The sequence below is a fragment of the Colobus angolensis genome, unplaced genomic scaffold (genome assembly GCF_000951035.1).
Source record: "Colobus angolensis palliatus isolate OR3802 unplaced genomic scaffold, Cang.pa_1.0 Scaffold245, whole genome shotgun sequence".
NCBI classification, from domain to species: domain Eukaryota; kingdom Metazoa; phylum Chordata; class Mammalia; order Primates; family Cercopithecidae; genus Colobus; species Colobus angolensis.
In genome coordinates, this window is record NW_012115655.1 from 953,101 (window position 1) to 974,607 (window position 21,507).

A 21,507-nucleotide genomic window follows, 5' to 3' on the forward strand; every position below is an offset into this window, starting at 1 on the left:
AGTTGATCGAGTTGGTTACTGAAGCTTGTGCATTTGTCACATAGTTCTCGTGTTATGGTTTTCATCTCTATCAGTTCTTTTAAGGACTTCTCTACATCGGTTATTCTAGTTAGCCATTCGTCACATCTTTTTTCAAGGTTTTTAGTTTCTTCGCGCTGGTTATGTAGTTCCTCTTTTAGCTCTGAGCAGTCTGATCGACTGAAGCCTTATTCTCTCAGCTCGTCAAAGTCATTCTCCATCCAGCTTTGTTCCGTTGCTGGCGATGAGCTGCTTTCCTTTGGAGGGGGAGATGCGCTCTGATTGTTTGAATTTCCAGCTTTTCTGCACTGCTTTTCCCCCATCTTTGTGGTTTTATCTGCCTTTGGTCTTTGATGATGGTGACGTACTGATGGGGTTTTGGTGTGGGTGTCCTTTCTACTTGTTAGTTTTCCTGCTAACAGTCAGGACCCTCAGCTGCAGGTCTGTTGGAGTTTGCTTGAGGTCCACTCCAGACCCTGTTTGCCTGGGTATCAGCAGCGGAGGCTGCAGAAGGTAGAATATTGCTGAACAGCGAGTGTTGCTGTCTGATTCTTGCTCTGGAAGCTTCGTCTCAGGAGTGTACCCAGCCGTGTGAGGTGTGAGGTGTCAGTCTGCACCTAGTGGGGGATGTCTCCCAGTTAGGCTCCTCAGGGGTCAGGGACCCACTTGAGCAGGCAGTCTGTCCGTTCTCAGATCTCAACCTCCGTGCTGGGAGATCCACTGCTCTCTTCAAAACTATCAGACAGGGACATTTATCTCAGATCTCAACCTCCATGCTGGGAGATCCACTGTTCTCTTCAAAACTGTCAGACAGGGACATTTACCTCTGCCGAGGTTTCTGCTGCTTTTTGTTTAGCTATGCCCTGTCCCCAGAGGTGGAGTCTACACAGGCAGGCAGGCCTCCTTGAGCTGTGGTGTGCTTCACCCAATTCGAGCTTCCCCATGGCTCTGTTTACCTACTTAAGCCTCAGCAATGGCGGGCGCCCCTCCCCCAGCCTTGCTGCCGCCTTGCAGTTAGATGTCAGACTGCTGTGCTAGCAGTGAGGGAGGCTCCATGGGCATAGGACCCTCCAGGCCAGGTGTGGGATATAATCTCCTGATGTGCCGTTTGCTAAGACCCTCGGTAAAGCGCAGTATTAGGGTGGGAGTTACCCGATTTTCCAGGTGTTGTGTATCTCAGTTTCCTTTGGCTAGGAAAAGGAATTCCCTTCCCCCTTGCGCTTCCCAGGTGAGGCAGTACCTCGCCCTGCTTCAGCTCTTGCTGGTCGGGCTGCACCCGCGGACCAGCACAAACTGTCCGACATGCCGCAGTGAGATGAACCCGGTACCTCAGTTGAAAATGCAGAAATCACCCATCTTCTGTGTTGCTCACCCTGGGAGTTGGAGGCTGGAGCTGTTCCTATTCGGCCCTCTTGGGCGCATGCCCACCCCTTTTTTTTTTTTTTTTTTTTTTTTTTAAGACAGAGTCTCACTGTGTCACCCAGGCTGCAGTGCAGTGGCGCAATCTTGGCTCATTGCATCCTCCACCTCCCAGGTTCAAGCCATTCTCTGCCTCAGCCTCCCGAGTAGCTGGGATTACAGTTGCCCGCCACCACATCTGGCTAATTTTTGTATTATTAGTAGAGATGGGATTTCACCACCTTGGCCAGGCTGGTCTTGAACTCCTGACCTCATGATCCACCTGCTTCAGCCTCCCAAAGTGCTGGGATTACAGGCGTGAGCCACCGCACCCAGCCATAGATTGGAATTTAAACTCAGTTCTGTGTTGCTTTAAAGCCAGCTTCCTCCAATTTTATCACCCATTTGTACACGTTTTGTGGTGCCAAAGTACAGCTTCACTCTTGTATATTCTTCCTTGTTTCATTTTTCCCTGTGGCGTTTTTAAGATGTCTTAAGTTATTCTGAAGCTAAAGATTGTAGAATAGTACTTTGCAGTAGACTTTTCTCTCATGTTGCAGTTGTCCAATATGATGGCCAATAACTATACAAGGTTATCAAGGCCTTGAAATATGGCTAGTGCAACTCAGAAACTGAAGTTTAATTTAATTTAATTTTTATTTAAATGTCAGTGGTTACATGTGACTAATGGCTACCTTATTGGATGGTACAGTTATAGAGGTTATGAGTCAAAGAGACTGAGGGTAAAGTTTTCCTTATATCATAACTATTGCCTGAAAGGGCACCTTAAGAAGCATCTTTGCATTGCTCCTTCCCTCTCTTCGAAAGCAACTAACATCTTTCCTCTAATCCTAACCTTGTCTTTCCCAAGGATGTTGTCTTAGGTCAGCAGTTCTTTGCCCTGCCCTGTGTTTCTGCCTTCACATTCTTTATGTGTGTAACATACCCTTAGTGCCATCTCTCATTTTGGATGATGATTCTAAAGCAGAAAGTAGAGAGAGGAAATGTCAGAATCCAGGATAATGGATGAGCATTAGATTAGTGACACAGTTTGGTGAGTTTTGACAAATCTGACCACCGCCTTAATCAAGATGTAGAATATATCCATTGCTCCAAAAAATTCTTTCATGACTTTTGCAGCCAATCCCCCTCCTCCTCACCCCTAGCACTAGCAACCACTGATCTGCTTTCTGTAACTATAGTTTTGTCTTTTCTAGAATTTCATCTAATACACAAAGTCTTTTGTGCTTGACTGTTTTTTCCTAACATAATGCTTTTGAGGTTCATTTTTGTTATTGCAAGTATTAGTATCAGTAGTTCATTCCTTTCTAGTGCATAGTTTAGCTGTCGGCCTGAATTTGGGTGGTTTATGTTTTGAATGTAAGCCATTTTCTTTGTGTGGTTCTCTCACAATCAGTATTTTCCCCCTTACATTTCCAGCTTCTTTTCCAGCCCTGAACTCTAATCTCTGTCACATTTTGTTGATGAGGCTGTAGTTTTTCCCAAGCTGTTTTGCAGCCATTGCTGTGTGTGGTAGTTGGATACTGTCTCCAAGCTAAGAAGCCAAAAATTCACGATTTATACTTCTTCCATTTGCAATTTTTTGAAATTAAACTCTCTTACTGTTTCCATCTATATTTTGGACACTTTCCAGGATTTAGCAGTTTTTAAAATGTGATCTTTATAATTCTTATCTGCTGGGAGTTCACAGGACCACTTCTCTGCCAATAGCGGAAACTGAGTGTCCTCCTGGAAAGCTTTTGGGATTAAATAAGTATCTTTATATGACTGTCTTTGTACACAAAAGTATTTGGTTTAATGTTTTTGACCATATTTTTAAAAATGTGGATGTTTAAAGAAATATTGCCTTTTTAAATTTTTACCAAAAATGAGGACTGTCTCTCTCATTACTACCTATTGCTTCTTTTATTATGCCACTATTACTTTCTTAAACTCTTTCCAAAACAGATTACCTGTTATTCCACAAACTCATGTTGAACTTTCCTATCATTGTGCCTTTGCTTTGATTTCATGTTGTTAGCCACAATTTTTAAAATGTAAATTTTATGTATTTGTGGACATTGTAGATTTTGTGTTTTTGTGGAAAGGTAGAATTCATGTCTTTGACCATAATTTCAAGAATGTAAATATTTACACAGATACTGTCACTTTTTTTCCTGAGCATGAATGAAGCCTGCTTCTCATTACTCTCATTTTACTACCTTTTCACTCCCCTATTATTCTCTTGGTCTCCTTCCAGACTGCGTTGTTTTCTATCTCACAAAGCCATGATGAGCTTTTCTCCTGTCCCTTTGCTCGTGCTGTGCTAGCTTCCTGAAATGTTCTCCCTTATTTGCCCTGGATTTTTAGCCTGTTGAATGTTCTTCTTTTAAAGCACATGTCGAATACGACCGTCTTCATTTTTTTTTTCATACACTTTACCTTTGAATACAGCTATTAATATTTTGTTCTTAGTCTCCTCTACTTAATATTAAACATCTTATTTCTATAAGTGTTTTGCATGTTGTGGTTGCATGGTATGTCTTTCATTGGCCATAGTAACTACATTGTCTTAAATTTAAACTTTCTTTGGCCGTGCGCAGTGGCACACGCCTGTAATCCTAGTACTTTGGGAGGCCAAGGTGGGCAGATCACTTGAGGCCAGAAGTTTGAGAACAGCCTGGCCAACAAGGTGAAACCCTGTCTCTACTAAAAATACAAAAAAATTAGCCAGGTATGGTGGCACACGCCAGTAGTCCCAGCTACTCAGGAGTCTGAGACATGAGAATCGCTTAAACTCAGGAGGCGGAGGTTGGAGTGAGCCAAAATTGCACCACTGCACTCCAGCCTGAGCAGACAGAGTGAGACTGTCTCAAAAAAATAAAATAAAATAACCTTCTTGCAAAATGTTTAATTTTATAGCCATGTTTTAGTTTTCTTAGGAGGAAAATAAGGTCAATTGTAAAGTCATATATGGCTATAGAGAAGTTACACTTCTAATTCATTTATCTTAACCATTATTACATAACAAAGAGAACTTTAAAGCATAATGAATTATTTTCTTAGCAGTATTTTCATAATGTTTGATATTATGCTACCAGAGTTCCCCCTCTCTATACAATAGGACAAGCACAGAATTTAGACTCATTTACAATCTATTAATATGTTTGTATTTTGGAAAAACTAGAAACAATTTCTACCATTTATGTGCTAGTCTTCATGAGAAATTTGTGTTTGTTCTGAGTTTGTTCCTTGTATTATTGAGCTAACCAAAGAAAACACCCTGAAACCAATTACTTTACTGCTAATTTATATAGCTGTTCTCCTCAGGATTCTGGAATACAAAATATGTTGTTGCTGTTATGTTTCAAATAGATTGCTGTAAACTTAGGAGATTTCAAACCTTCCTTATAAAGTATTATACATTCGATTTGGTGACTGAAGAAGTTATAAGGAGATATTCTGACAACTGATTTTTAATTCCAATTATGATCACCTGGCGGTGACTTGACACAATTACCATCTCATGTGTATACATTAAACATTGACTTCCTTTGGCTCCAGGAAGTATCTACCTCTCTTCTCTCTAGAGCCCTAAACATACTTCCCATCCTCAGATTCTGGAACCCCTGGTGCTGCCACTGCTCAGAGAAAATATGTTTCACATATTCCAGATTCAAACTGAAAATATAATTTCACCAAAGAAAGTTTATTGGGTATTGGACTAGTCTTTCCATATCCCTGGGTCAGATAGGCTTTTGTGGGCTTTTCTGGGAACCTAACTCTATTTATAAGGTTGTTCATGTGGGAAACAGTGTTTTAGGTCTCAAACAGCTAATTAAGAAGTGAACTTTTGACAATGAAAATCCAAAAATTAGAGCCATCTGACGTGACACCAGAGAAAATTGAGTAAGGTAAAGTACCTCTTTGGAAATCTTGAATTGGTCAATAACCATTGAGGCTTCATTGCCTGAGATCAGGATATCATCTGAGAAAAAACCCATTGTCAACCATATTTATTTATTCATTAATCTATTCTGCAAAATATTTGATCTCCACCTATGTGCCAAGGAGTAGTATATGTGCTAGAGGTGGAGCAGTAAATAAAATGATATCCCTGGCCTCAGGATCTTATATTCTTCTGGGAGAATGTACATAAAGTAAAAATTCTATAAATTACTTCCCTGTTTCATATACGAAGTTATGTTGTGAGTTGTAATACAAATAAAATTTGCAGCATATTATTCTGCCCTTGTAATACAGCATTATAGGCTGAGTAATAATAAGCACTTTGATAGCAACTAGTGTGAGCCAGGTTCTGTCCTAAGTGTTTTGTCAGTATGTTAGCTCATTTAATGTTTATAGGAACCCTATAAGATATGATTAATATTATCCTCATTTTATAGAGGAGCAAAGTGGGACACAGAGAGATTAAGTCCAGGGTCATTTAGTGAGTATTAAAGTTAAGATTTGGGCCACCACAGTTTAACCCCCAAACATCTATGTTTTTAACCATTGTACTCTACTATCTTACCTTTTAAAATTGATATTGTGACAGATTTTCATATCCTTCATGAAATTTTCTTGGTGGTTATTGCAGTGATCACTTATCTAAAGCATTTTTATTTCTTTAACGTTCTAGGTTATTTTGTCATGTTTCATACTAAACAAACTACTTCCTCTGTTTCTGATGCTAAACTAAATAAAATACAAATTGTATCTAGTATCATTTCTATCAATTCATATTTATCTTTAGCATTAGGTTTAGTTTTGTATGCCAGAATCCAAAATAAGTTGTTAAAATGTTGTTTTAGTTCTGCTTTCTCTAACTTCTAAAAAAACCAGAATTTAATAGCAAAATCGTTGGGTTTCAGCTTATTTCATTTTTCAAAATTATAATAAAATTGCCAATAAATAGTAAAAGGAAGAAAAAAGGGAAGTAGAATAAAAGTCCTGAACTCTAAAAGCCAGATCGTTTCTGTAGCATATAGACTTGCAGAATTTTGTCTAAGGGGTTAGTAAATCTGATTTTACTTTACTTATTAATACTATGTCTATATACTTGACATTATTCTTAAATATTGATTTATTGATCTCTCCTCTTTCTTTTTAGTATACTGTGTGGAATTTTGTTCCAAAAAATTTATTTGAACAGTTCAGAAGAGTGGCAAACTTTTATTTTCTTATTATATTTTTGGTTCAGGTAAGCTTTATTACTCAATATTAAGTTGGTAAACATAGTTCCTAAAAATATGTCTTAGAACAAAGAAAAATTATGTTTTGTTAATCATTTGACCGTGTGACCATTTTTTCTGCAGTGCTTCTGCATTGTATTCAGTGAATACAATGATCTGTCATATCTAGATTTCTAAAAGAAATAGCCTATAAACTTTAAGATCAATTGTATATTGTTTCATCAATAATGTGCTGTAGTACTTAGATTAACCATAATCTTAGCTAAGAATGTAACCTAACGTCTTTCAGATACTCTGCCTCAGAACATAAATATTTAGGCTTTTAATATATACTGCATGTTTTTGGTACATTTCTGCCTATGGAATCATCTTTGTACAAAGTAAACTTTTCTTTGGCTTTTAATTTTTTAATTTAAATTTAACTTAAATGTAAGTTATTTAAAAGAATTATAAGTTTTAAGTATCCTGTGAGTATAGATTTTTTTTCCAGGAGACAATTTTCTTTGCTTAAATCTGTATCTATTTTAGGCTATTAGACAGTTTCTTAATTTTCACCCTGTGCTTAAAAAATTACACACACACACACGCACACACACACATATATATAAAATCAAGAGAACAGCCCATGAAACATGAGTATAAATCAAGATTTTAAAATAGTGATTGCCATTTTCCTTTAAAGAAGTTATTCTTTTCTGATAAAACTTTGCAATTCCAGTGTAGCACTGAATGTATAAAACTCTGAACTCTTCTCTCAGTAGAACCTGGGATTTCAAATGAAAAATTGAAACTTGTCAAATATTCATTTTAATACTTTAGGAAGCATTTGCTTTAAAAAAAAAAATTGCTCTCCTTCATGAACAGAGAAGGAACTTCTGATTTTCTGCCCATAGACTGTTAGCTTCATTTTCTTGGAAAAACGAGAAATGTATACTAACCATATCCACATAACATCCATACGTTTGTGAAATCACTAGCTAAGATGAATTCAGCTTGTCCATGGAATAGAACAAATTTAATTGGCCTATCCGGAGTAAAGGAACATCATTTTCCTAGTTATCCCCCTCTGGCTCTGTTGGATGTAACAAAATCACTTATAGAAAAAAATTCTTTCCATAGTCCCATTCCTAGTTTTCTTTCCCTAGTGTTGATATCATTCTGAATCCAAGGGTAAAAATTGCTGACAGACTTTTCAGCATTTATCAGGATGTACAAAGAAATGTGAAATGAGATCTGTGTAGCTATAGTTCCACTCCTTGGCAAATATTGAAGAACTTAAGGACTCTTTGTGTTTAAGTTACTGAGTCCAATCTAGCCATGTATGTGGAAAGGCAATAGATTTAAATAATTTTCCAACCCCACATAATAGCCAACAAAGTGAAGTTGTAAAATTGTGAACTAAAGTATACTCGCTGTGTAATGTGAAATTTTACATGTTAATAGTATGATGTGCACAATATAAAAATATAATATTCTCTATTCTTTTTTATAAATCTAGCTTATGATTGATACACCTACCAGTCCAATTACCAGTGGACTTCCATTATTCTTTGTGATAACAGTAACCGCCATAAAGCAGGTATGAGATACTTTCTCTTTTTATTTTCCTCCAGGTCATTTAGAAATTGCTAAATATTTCCACTCCAAAGAACATTTATTGTTGTGAAAATAATTTCTGTGAGAAAGCAGCAAATTTGTCTGGTATGTAGTAAAATTAAACTGAATTAGCCACTCTGTTATATTTCAGGTACCTGGTGACTCATGGGATGATTAACATCGTTAAAATACGTTGTTCCCTTGACAGAGCTAGAAAGCATCCAAAAACAAGTATTATATATGTAGAAACCAATTTATATATGAAATAGATTTCTTAATTATTATCTTTGTAGAGTTTGGTGATATTTAAAGGAAATACAATTCAAAAAAGATATGTTTATAGAGAGCAGGGTATATACTTCTGGTGTGAACATTTGTGAGTAAAAATTATATAGTTAAAAAATTAGGGTGTGGTGGCACATACCTGTGGTCCCAGCTACTCGGTGGGCTGAGGTGGGAGGAACGCTTGAGCCCAGGAGGTGGAGGCTGCAGTGAGCCATGATTATGTCACTGCACTCCCACCTGGTTGACAGAGTAAGACCCTGTCTCAAAAAAAAAAGGAATCCAGAAGATGCTTTTGCTGTAAGCCGGAAGATGCTTTGCTGGTCATACAGTTTTCAAAGAGAAAATTTGATCCACAAAGATTTTCTCCTTAACTTAAAACAAAATTTTGAGACTCAGAGTTTTCTCTTTTGCAACAACTATTCCTAACTTTTTGTCATTTAATAAACGCACAGAATACTTCCATACATTGTTCAGATTTATGTATCTATTTATTACTATAGATCAATAGAACAAATTTTGGAAAAATTGTAAAAGTGAAAGTTACCATGTTCCAACCTTTCTTTCTTGTCTTCTCCCCTTTTAGTCTGCCTTTTCCCTTTGTACTTCTATCAAAATAGGAAAAGGCTCCATTATCAATTACTTACACTATAATATGAATGAGGTTGTCAGTTGTTTGCTTACTTTTAGGTTCTCCCAACTGTATTTACATATTAAGTCTTCTCTCCTGTTGTGTAGTGCAAGATATAGTGCTCTAGGAAATAAGTCTTTGCCCTCCGTGATTCTAAAACCTATGAAATAGGAAGGTAAGACCAAATATAAAAATAATTATGGTTCCGTAGAGTAGTAGTAGAATCCAGGGAGCTGTAGCTAGCTATTCAGAGGAGGAAGGGAACACTTCATTTTCGTCTGGATGATCAGAGAGGATTTTGTGGAGGAAATATTATTTTTACATAAATTTAAGAATTTATTCATGGTAAGGGTCATACTTCAAATCTGGGTAAAATATCGGACAATAAATTGTGATGTGATAATCATTTGAATATTTAGAAAAAATAGTTGGATTCATACTTCATACCATATAGCAAAGTAAAATTCATTTGGATTATTAAGCTGAATAATATGTAACTACAGAAGTAGTAGAAGTAAATACAGATGAAATGTTATATCATTTTCAGTTTGGGAATTGATCAGTTAATCTGTTGTAAGCAAGGAAAGAAATCATATAGGAAAAATAAAATGTGAGTGTTTAAAAAAAGTCTGAATAATATTAAAAGGAAACTGAAACATTTGTATTATGTATAGCAAAGGGCCTATGTCCTTAATTTTATCTTTTTTTTTTTTTTTTTGGAGACAGAGTCTCATTCTGTTGTCCAGGCTGGAGAACAGTAGTGCAATCACAGCTCATTGCAGCCTTGACCTCCCAGGCTCAGGTGATCCTTCCACCTCAGTCAGCTAATTTTTGTATTTTTTTGTAGAGACAGGGTTTCACCATGTTGCTCAGTCTGGTTTCCAACTTTGGGGCTCAAGCAGTTCTCTCGCTTCAGCTTCCCAAAGTGATGTAATTATAGGTGTGAGTCACCAGGCCCAGCTGATCTTAATTTTAAAAGATATTTTACCAAGAGCACATACCTTTCTCTTCAACATAAATAAGTGAAAAGGCATAGATCATCTCCAGGAAAATAAATGCAAATTGCTGATAAATAGATGAAAATATGAATTCTCATGGAGGAAATATTATTAAGATGAGTTTAGGAATATGGGTAAAATGACAGTTGATAAAGAAGATGAGGTAGAAATGAACGACCTGGGCAAAGGCCCAAGTGCAAGAAGAGGCAAGACCTATTTTGGGGAATTGTAAGTCGAACTAATGTTTGATCCTATTTAGGAAAGTACTACAAGATGATAGAAGTGTAGTTTGGTTCTAAATTAAGGAAGCCAGAAGATGCTTTGCTGTAAGCATTGAGAATCACTGAAGGGATTTTGAGCAGGATAGTGAATCAAGACAATGCTTTGGGAAGATTAATCTGGCAGTAATGTGTAGGATGGATTAGAATTTATGAGCTTGTATTAAAAAAAGATAATGTTTGAATTATTGCTCTGCTATTAATGTCATCTGACTGTAAAGGAAAGTGTGCTTTTGGCAGTTTCAGAAAAAATATTTTGACTCTCAATTAAATTTCTCTAAAATGACATACTGCAATTTAAATAAGGCCAACATAATTTAGGTGTCTTAAGAGTACTTTCCCACAAGGTTTCCACCTGAAAATAGTATACTTTCAAAATAGTCTTTCATATTTTGCTTTTTATTTTATAATTTCTTAATATTTTAAAAATAATAGATGCACATATTTTTTTAAGGGAAACAGCACAAAATAGCATATAGTAAATCTTAGACTCCTAACGAAGTGTTACCAAAGGGCTTCCTGAGGCCTAAGCTGTACCTCGGTGAGACAGGTACCCCTAACCCCCAGTCTGCTAGTTCTCCTACCCAGGGAGCAATTATTTGTAAGTTAGTCCAGACTATCTATGCAAAGTGTTCACATAGGCAAGCATATCTTTTCACAAATGGTAACGTAGAACAAAACCTGTTCTGTACCTTATCTTTTTATTCACTTATTACTCCCTCTTAGATATCATTCCATTATCTATACTTGTTCTGTATCTCTGAGTTCTTGAATTTTTGTAAAATGGCACAAGAAGTCTTTTCCATTTGAAAAACACCACCATTCCTTAATATTTAATCAAAATATTCTTTGTGAAATGCCTGTGTCTGTTTCCTTCCTAATGATGATCCATACGGGCTAACGTATTTTTGTTAAGCACAGTTGACCCTTGAACAGTGCAGGGGTTAGGGGAACCCCTTGTGCAATTGAAGATTTGTGTATAACTTTTGACTCTCCCAAAACTTAACTACTGGTAGTCTATTGTTCGTCAGAAGCCTTACCAATATCATAACAGTAGTTTATCACATATTTTGTATATGTATTGTATACTGTATTCTTAAAGTCAGCTAGAGAAAAGAACATGTTATTAAGAGGATCATAAGAAAGACCATACATATATTTACTATTCATGAAATGGAAATGGATTGTCTTTGAGGTCTTCATCCTTGTCTTCACGTTGAGTTGACTGAGGAGGAAGAGGAGAGGTGGGTCTTGCTGTCTCGGGGTGGCAGAGGCACAAGAGGTAGAGGAGGTGGATAGGGAGGAAGATGATTTAGGCACACTCAGTGTAACTTTTAGTGAAAACAATCCATGTATGAGTGGACCTGTGCAGTTCAAACCTGTGTTATTCAAGGGTCAACTGTACTAATTATAATTCTGTCAGTCTACTGTTTAAGAAAGTAAAAGAACACAGTCTCGGTTCCAAAAATCTGCTCATTTTTTTCTACTTATTGTCTGTAATGCTCTGTGAATTTATGCTTTATGATTAAAATATCACTTATACATAGAAACAATAGAATTTAGTGATTGAGTAGATGTTAGGAAAAGGGTAGGAGTCAAGAATGACTCCCCAGATTTCTGGCAAGAACAGCTTGGTAGATGGTGATGTCATTTGTCAAGATGGGAAACATTGGACATGCAACACATTTTCAGGACATCATCTGTTTGGTTCTGAATATATTTAAGACATTTATGAGACAATAAAATTGAGATATATTAATAAAGCAATTAGATATTCAAGTTTGGAGTTCAAAAGAGGTATATGGCTGGAGATACACATTTCGGAATTACCAGCATATTTATACTATTTGAAGACACAGGGATAGAAGAAATATCTTAGTGCAAAAGAGAAATGTGAGAAAAGGATCCATAAAGGTGACATAGAAGGAGCCTCCATAAGGACATTTAGAAGAAATAGGCAAGGGGTGGTGGCTCACGCCTGTAATCCCAGTACTTTGGGAGGCCGAGGCAGGCGGATCACGAGGTCAGGAGATCGAGACCATCCTGGCTAGCACAGTGAAACCCCGTCTCTCCTAAAAATACAAAAAGTTAGCCGGGCATGGTGGCCAGTGCTTGTAGTCCCAGCTACTCGGGAGGCTGAGGTAGGAGAATAGCATGAACCTGGGACGCGGAGCTTGCAGTGAGCTGAGATCGCACCACTGCACGCTCCAGCCTGGGCGACAGAACAAGACTCCGTCTCAAAAAAAAAAAAAAAAAAGGAAGAAATAACTAGAGGTCCTTTGAAAGCCAGGAAAATGTATATAACAAAAAAGAACCAAGTGTTTCCAGTAGGAGCAAATGTCAGATACCTGTGAGCATATGCAGCCAAATAGCCTAATATGATTCTGGAATGTAGTGTTTTAGGGAAGATTTTTTCTTATTTGATAAAAGTATCTTCAAATTATACTGAAAAATTATTTTTTACCCTTTGGATATTTACAGGGATATGAAGATTGGTTACGCCATAACTCAGATAATGAAGTAAATGGAGCTCCTGTTTATGTTGTTCGAAGTGGTGGCCTTGTAAAAACTAGATCCAAAAACATTCGGGTATGCATCTGGTAAATAATGGAAATAGTTTTATCTTGATATCACAAGACATAATTCTAATCTTGATACTACATTTTAGTTAAAAGCCTACTTTCCTATGCTAAAATACAGTGATAGGCTGCTTATTTAGAGCCCAATAAAAGTAAGTCCTTGCCTTTTAAAATTTATAAATTCATTCTTCCCCAAAATTCTTTATAGGTGGGTGATATTGTTCGAATAGCCAAAGATGAAATTTTTCCTGCAGACTTGGTGCTTCTGTCCTCAGATCGACTTGATGGTTCCTGTCACGTTACCACTGCTAGTTTGGATGGAGAAACTAACCTGAAGGTTTGCTTGCATGTGTTGGAGTATTGCTCTTGGTGAACAAAATGTCTTTGAATTATAATTATACTTTTCTTTGGGTAAAGAAGTAAAGTTTGACTAGATTAAGGGGAAGTTTTAAAAATTACTATTTCAAAAATTAAAAGATTTTAAGAAAGAATTGATGTTATATCTTTATTTCAAGGGCAGCCTCACATGGGTTTAATCCAAGTTAAAAACAAAGTGTTTTTAGGAAAACTACAATCTTTTACTATTTGTGGTACTTTTAAAAGATAAGGGACAAATTTATATTTTCTGTTTTCAGAGTGTAATCAAAGGTGAAAATTCACAACTTTTCCTATTAAATTACTTATGATAGAGTAATAGTGACTATGCACACAGACTTAATTTCCTTATGTGCAGATGGCCTCTGCCCCTTGTTTATTTTACATGTTTCTTTCTCTTCTGTTGTCTAGCTGAGTGATCTCTCTGCCATTACTTTACCTACAAAAGAGATTTGAAATAACTGATATCGAAGGTCCCATTTGGATCTGAAAACTCTACAATTTTATTCATTTTTTTCAGACACATCTGGCAGTTCCAGAAACAGCATTATTACAAACAGTTGCCAATTTAGACACTCTAGTAGCTGTAATAGAATGCCAGCAACCAGAAGCAGACTTATACAGGTATGGTGTGATATTCAGTATACTTATTTTAAGTCCTACTTACAGACCTCATTTTTAAATAACCATAAACATAAAATGAAATCTTTAGCTAATTGGAGATAATATTTGTGGGGTGGGTTGGTGGGGGATGCAATTAATGGTGAAAAAAAACTAAGAGCAGAAATTGCTAGAATTCTAAGCAAAGGATAATAGTTCAAAGCCAGAGTTTTTATTCACAAGTTTCTTCACATTACCTTCTATTTTGCTATGAACTATCATGCTCACTTTGTAGCTCTAACAGTAGTTATAGTAGACATAAGATTATTTTCTTAGAAGAAAATAACGATTTTTTTGGTAAGCTCCATGAAGCCAGGGAGTATGTCTTTGTTTTTACTACTATAGAGGATACTACTTTTAAATTAGAACCTTATAAAGTTTTCAATATTTTACTTATATGTAGCACATAATAAAGTAAAAAATAATTTTCTATAAATATTATATTTAACAGCTATGAGTTTCTCAAAGACAGAAGCTATTCATCTTATTATCTATCACAATGAACACAAAATAAAAAATATATTTTTCCAGTTTGTTAGATTTTTAAAGATCTTGTTTCTGAAAGGAGAGAAAGAAACAGAGGAACTAACTTCTTTTAACATTACGGCTTGCTAAACACAGTGTTGTATACCTTCAGCAATCATCTTCAGTTGTATACCTTCAGTGATCATCCTCAGTAATCCTGCCAGTTATATGTGGGCTGTGGAATGGAAACAACTTTTCATTATTAAAAAATTAAATGATAAACTAAGTTCATTTTTACTCAATAAATGGTGGTAGACTATACATTACAATCACTTCATAAAAATCACCCTCGGCTTCTTGTCATATTATATATCACCCCCTGTTGGTTGAAATGTTTCAAAAGTCTTTAGCTGTTGGCTTTTCCAAACTTCTTAGGTATCTTTTTTTTGGATCCATCTTTATAATGGAGGTTTTCTCTATGTGATGTTATAAAAATTGTATACTTTCATCAAAGTCAAATGCAGTGTAGAATATGCCAATTAACTAAAAACTTTGGAATCATATGCTTAAAAAGCACTTGATAGACTGACTGTAAGACATATTTAACTGTGAAAGATGAAGAATTTTAAGATTTCTACATTGCTGCTATATCCTGGTCTGAGGCAATGGCAAATTATAAAAAAATTATTAAAAACCAGAAAATGGACAACTAAGAACTAAGCAAGCATAAGATCAGTATGAGATTAAGTGTAACTAATACTTTAGTGTATGGTTTTTACATTATCTTGGAATATGGGGAGAAAGTTTGAAAAAAAATTTTTAAATAAACAATTTCTCTTATTGGAAGTATATGTTTTGTTTTAAATATAAGTAAAATATAATCATTGCAACAGGCTTTTATAATAGAAAGAAAACTCGTAATTATATCACTACTTAAAATCTTTGATTGCCATTTTTATTCATTCATTTAACAAATTACTGTTTAGCTAAATCTGTGTGCTCATTGTGATAGGTGAATAAGATGAATAGGAATAGTTTCCCTCCTTGAGGAACTCATAGGAGTTAGAGACAGTATTTATATAAAATTATATCTTTCATTTTATTATGTACTTGTAACACGTATATGTGCTATATGTTATATATATATATATTCATATATATTACATGTGAAATACTGCAAACATTTTAAATGTCCAAGTAGGAAAATGCTTAGATAGGTATATATATAGATATTTAAAATCTTTTTCAAAAATTGAATGATATAGGTACATACTGAAATATAATGTTAAATGAAATAAGATACAAAGTTGGGCCTCTCGTATGATCCCAGTTATGTAAAAATAATGTGTGTGCAATAGCAAAGACATGGAATCAACCTAAATGCCTGTCAATGGCAGATTGGATAAGGAAAATGTGGTAAATATACACCATAGAATACTATGTAGGCACAAAAAAGAAAGAGATCACGTCTTTTGCAGGAACATGGATAGAGCTGGAGGCCATTATCCTTAGCAAACTAACACAGGAACAGAAAACCAAATACTGCATGTCCTCACTTATAAGTGGGGGCTAACCGATGAGAACACATGGACACAAGGGAACAACACATACTGGGGCCTACTGGAGGATGGAGGATATGACAAGGGAGAAGAGCAGAAAAAATAACTGTTGGGTACTAGGCTTAGTACCTGAGTGACTAAATAATCTATACAACAAACCTCTGTGACACAAGTTTACCTGTATAACAAACCTGCACATGTACTCCTGAACCTAAATGTTTAAAAATAAATAAATGTGTGTGTATATATACTAAATAGGTAATTAGGTGACAAGATAGAATAATTGATAGCTGCAGAAAGAAAAACCTGGAGGAAATGTAGACGAAAATTTAGTAATATTCTCGTAGTAGGATTTCTGCTGATTTTTAATCATCTTTTTCTTTTCCATGTTTTTAAATACTTCTTTATTTTATTTATTTTTGAAACAGAGTCTTGCTGTGTTGCCCAGGTTGAAGTACAGTGGCACGGTCTCAGCTCACTGCAACCCCCATCTCCCGGGCTCAAGCAATTCTCCTGCCTTAGCCTCCCAAGTAGCTGGGATTATAGGCGTGTGCCACCACACCCTGTTAATTTTTTTGTATTTTTAGTAGAGATGGGGTTTCACCATGTTGGCCAGGCTGTTATCAAACTCCTGACCTCAAATGATCCACCCACTTCGGTCTCCCAAAGTGCTGGGATTACAGTTGTGAGCCACCCCACCCAGCTGAATATTTCCTTTAAGAATGTGGATTGGTTTTGTGATTTTAAAAAGTGTTTTCCATTGTACTGAATGGTATTCTTGACCTTTTTTAAAATATTGCAGGAAGCTGAATTAATGATCATTTTAAATGGCTATGAATAGTCCAAGTGCGTGTACTAGATAGAACCTAACCATTCCCCAACTTTTCCATACTTGACTCTTTTCATTGTTTTGCTATTACAAATACTGTATGGTACCTTATTGCAAATAAAATTCACCAGTTCAAAATCTAGTGGTTGAATAGTTCATTGCTTTCTCCTCTTTGATACAATTTGCTAACTTGTCTTCCAGGATACTCCCCTCTCTTGGTTTACCTCCTACCTCACTATTCCCTCTGTCTTAGTCTCCTTTGCTAGTTTTTCCTCTTGTCCCAGACTTCTTTCTGTTAGAGTGCCCCAGGACTTGCACTGTTTCCTTCCCTACCTATACCTTTCACTATCTACCCTCACTCCCTTGGTGATCTCGCCGAACCTCCTGGCTTCAAAGACTAGCTACATGCTGCTGACTGTTGGATTTATTTCTCTATCCCAGACTTCTTTCTCAAACTTCAGCTGCCTGTTTCACAGTTCCACCTGGATATTTAGTAGAAATCTCAAATTAATAATCAAGCTGAAAACTAAACTGCTAATCTTCCTGAAATGAACCTTTTCTACCAGCGGTCTTTCTCATCTCAGTTGTTACAGTCCATCCTTCCAATAGCTCAGGCCAGAAACCTTGGAATCAGCCATAACTTCTCACATCTCCTCTCCCTTCACCTTTCTTCACCTCCTTACTCACATCTCACCCCAACCCATCAGAACATTCTGAAGGCTTACCTTCAACCAAAATCTGACCATCTTTTCCTAGTTTTGTCTGAGCCAGTACCATCTCCTGCCTGGATTACTGCTCTTTTATAGTCAGTTCTCACAAAAGCAGTCATAGTGTTCCTTTTTTAATATAAGTCAGATCATGTGACTCTTCTGCTCAAACCCTGTACTGGCTCACTGTGTCATTTAGAGTCAAAGCCCATATCTCTATAACCATCTCTAAGATCTGCCCCCATCCCCCATCCCCAACCTTTCTTCTCTGCCCTGTTTGCTATCCTTCACCCTCTAGCTCATCCTCCACATACACTGACCGCCTTACTTTTCCTTGAACATACCATGTCTACTCCCACCTGGTCACAAGACCTAGCCCTTGTCTAACGCTTCAGTAACACCTTCAAGTCTTTGTTTAAATCACCTCCTCAGTGAGGCCTACCTTAACTACTTAGTACTGCACCCTGATCCTTCTTACTCTGTTCTGCTTTTCTGTTTTCATAATACATAATATTTTCTAGTATACTATGTAATTTACTTTTTTATTATGTTCCTTGCTTACCATCTCTCCCACTAGAATGTAAACTCTAGAGCAGGCATCTTTGTGTATTTTGTTCCCTGATGGATCTCAAGCACCTAGAACAGTATCTGTCATCTTACAGGCCTTACTGTTTATTTGTTGACAGTTGATAGAGTAAACATTCTTGTATACCCTTTGATTGAATTACAGGTTGAATATCCCTAATCCACAAACTCAAAATCCAAAGTGCTCCAGATTCTTGCCATTCTGAAAACATTTTTTATTTGTTACCTCATCATAGCTGGAGTAGAGATAGCAAGAATTCTAAATTTTTTAAAGCTTAAGGACTGATAAGTATTTTAAAATAATTTATAGCAAGAATATTGGACCATTCATATATACACATGGTTGATTTTTGTTTCATATGTAAGAATGGTTCAGGCCAGGCGTAGTGGCTCATGCCTGTAATCCCAGCACTTTGGGAGACCGAGGTGGGCAGATCACGAGGTCAGGAGATTGAGACCAGCCTGGCTAACACGGTGAAACCCCATTTCTACTAAAAATACAAAATATTAGCCGGGCGTGGTGGTGGGTGCCTATAGTCCCAGCTACTCAGGAGACTGAGGCAGGAGAATGGTGTGAACCTGCGAGGCAGAGCTTGCAGTGAGCCGAGATCGCGCCACTGCACTCCAGCCTGGGCGACAGAGCGAGACTCCGTCTCAAAAAAAAAAAAGAATGGTGCAAAAAACCAGCCATTGATGTCGTAAGTGATATTATGTAATTTTGCAATATGGTGAATTTTTTGATAGATTCATGGGACGAATGATCATAACCCAACAAATGGAAGAAATTGTAAGGTAAGAATTTTTGTTATCTAATTACCTTTAAGTGGGAACTGTTTGGGGGAGGGACTAGAAGTTCCAAAGGGAGATTATGTAAATAAGCAGCCCATCATGGGAAAGGGTTAATTTTGTTGTTTTTTGTTTGTTTTGTTTTGTTTACATTTAGTGGTTTATCATATCACTTCAGAATCATTCAGTGCAAGCTAGAGTGTTTAGTGGTCAACCCAGAACTGCTTACTTATTCTTCTGATTGGTTTACCATATCCTTTATAATAAACCACTAAATGTAAACAAAGCATACAGATGAAGAGTTGCTCAGGGCCAGGTATTGGGGAAGGATTGTAGAGCTTCCCTGCTCTTCCTGGGTGTGCAACTCTCCAGAAACCTCTGGAAGCCCTCCCAACCCACTTCTCTTGGTTTTTTATGGAAACTTCATGACATCAGCTTTCTTTACCCCAGAGTATAGGGCAGGTAGGACCCTCTCTGGGGAGGGCCTTTAGACTTAAAATTAGAAAGGTGGGGGAAGAGTAGGGTCCTATCTTGGGGTGAAACGGGGGCAGGAGAAGGTCAAAAGCCTGCCCCTGAGGCCGAGCACACCCAACATTATAAAAAAAGACTGTAACAAGGGCTATGGGAGTTATGAGCCAGGGACCATGGATGAAAACTGATATATATATCATAATGTCACAGGCCATCCCCTAGTTTTCAAACAAATCCCTTACATCAAAAGAATAATACAATTCAGAAGATACTGCCGCATTACTAGAATCCCATTCAGTTGTTAATAATTAGTCCAGTCCATCATAGTGGATAAGTATCTCCCAGAGTAAGGTCACTCAGGTTTGCAGGCTTCTTATCAATCTTTTCAGATTCCAAAAGCAGCAATGGTCTCAGCAAATATACAGCTTCACTCTTTCAGGCATCTGGTATTATTGAGCTAAGAGACAATATAATCTCTTGCTCTGAGCCTCCTTCAAGGTGTTAATGTAATGTGAGATTTCCCTCAACTTGTAACCCATCTATTCATTCATTTACCCTCATCTGTTACTTCTCCTTTTCTCCATTAATACCCAAACTTTTCCAGGAAAGGGTTAATTTAAAAGGACTTCGCATTTCATCTGCTAGTAATTTGTGGCAGGAGCAAGTGAGGATGAAACAAATCCCATGAAATGACATCAAAATAGTTTAGTAAAATTATTTGTGTTTTTGTATTTCTTTTTCTAATAATACTAGGTAGTAATATTAAAAGGAAACATAGCTGCTTTATTCACTCCTTATGCATTTAAACCCACGATGCTTAGTAAGTCTAGAATATGAAAAATGTTTTATATAATGTTTAACAAGTATAAATGCTATGCTCTTCTTCACTTCAGAATCATTCAGTGCAAGCTGGAGTGTTTACTGGTCAATCCAGAACCACTTGCTTACTTTTCTGATTTTTTTTTTTTTCTTGGTTGGTTGTTTCAGATTGTTTTCCCTCAATATTTGGGTTAATTTCTGGCTCCTAAATGAAAAGCTTTGTGTCAGTTCAAAGATATGCTGATGGGATATGATTACATTGTTACTCATGAGTGTAAACCTATTTTGGAATCAGTCTTGGAATCAGCTCTTGAGTTTCTAATCGTATTTGACATTCTACTGCTTTTCTGGGGACATGTTCAGTTTATATTGGCTGCATGAGATAAGTCACTAACAGAAAGAGATGAGCATTTTTAAATGAAATCCTCAAGACAAGTCAGCAAAAATACCATACATTCACATTGATTCACATTTTTAATAAGCATTAACATAGGAGCATGTTCAGTAAACTCTGCAGACCTTTGTATGTGTAGGATCCCTGCTGAATAACTATGACTAGGTTTGTTTTGATTTTTTTAGGGAAATGGCGAGAAATGTTTGGATACATAGTCTGAATTGCATTAATATGTGAAGGAAAATAGCAGTCACATTACTTCAGCCCCTAGAATGGTTAAACAAAATGAACCAGGTTCTCTACTAAAACAACCTGACCAAACTGATGAGTTATATTTTAATCTGAAGTTGTCATTATATCCCAGTTTTACATGCCAATGTGAGCTAAAAGTATTTCTGTTTATTGTTAGAGACACCACTGAGTGAAAAAGAACTATTTTGTAGCTCCTAAAATAGTTTTCACATTGATTTTGGACTATCCATGGAGTATACTCCAAATATGACTGTATTGGTTCTCCTTGCTTCATTGCAGTTTTTTACAGTGTTTGGGTTTGCAGGTATCTTCATAAATGGTTCAGATTCTGTTTGGTTTGTATGGCTGTGTATGGATATTTCAGAAAAGTATAAGGAATAGCAACAAAATAATGGCTTTTTAACTTATCCATAGAAGATTCTTATTTTGCTATCACTAAGAAGATCAATTTCCTTTCTAGTTATTCCTTGTCGTTTTATATCTCCTTTATGGAGAGAAATTCAAACAGCAAGAAGACCTGGGCTTCAAGAAGTATGCAATGCAAGTAGTCAAGTTATACTGTGCAATCTTGCCTAGAAAAAGTACTAACATACTTTGTACATTGTGTTTTATAATTCAGTATAATTTTAA

The 21,507-nt window shown here is 36.5% G+C and overlaps 1 protein-coding gene across 1 annotated transcript in view; it reads left to right on the forward strand.

The window, feature by feature from the left end:
• The window catches only part of ATP11B (ATPase, class VI, type 11B), a 114,882-nt gene that overhangs the window by 12,420 nt on the left and 80,955 nt on the right, over positions 1-21,507 (forward strand). Inside the window, exons 2-7 of the mRNA XM_011945782.1 lie at positions 6,530-6,619; positions 8,110-8,190; positions 12,878-12,985; positions 13,184-13,312; positions 13,871-13,974; positions 18,900-18,947. Of these exons, the coding sequence (XP_011801172.1) occupies positions 8,113-8,190; positions 12,878-12,985; positions 13,184-13,312; positions 13,871-13,974; positions 18,900-18,947 (467 nt within the window). The 5' untranslated portion in view covers positions 6,530-6,619; positions 8,110-8,112. The remainder of the gene's footprint in view (positions 1-6,529; positions 6,620-8,109; positions 8,191-12,877; positions 12,986-13,183; positions 13,313-13,870; positions 13,975-18,899; positions 18,948-21,507) is intronic.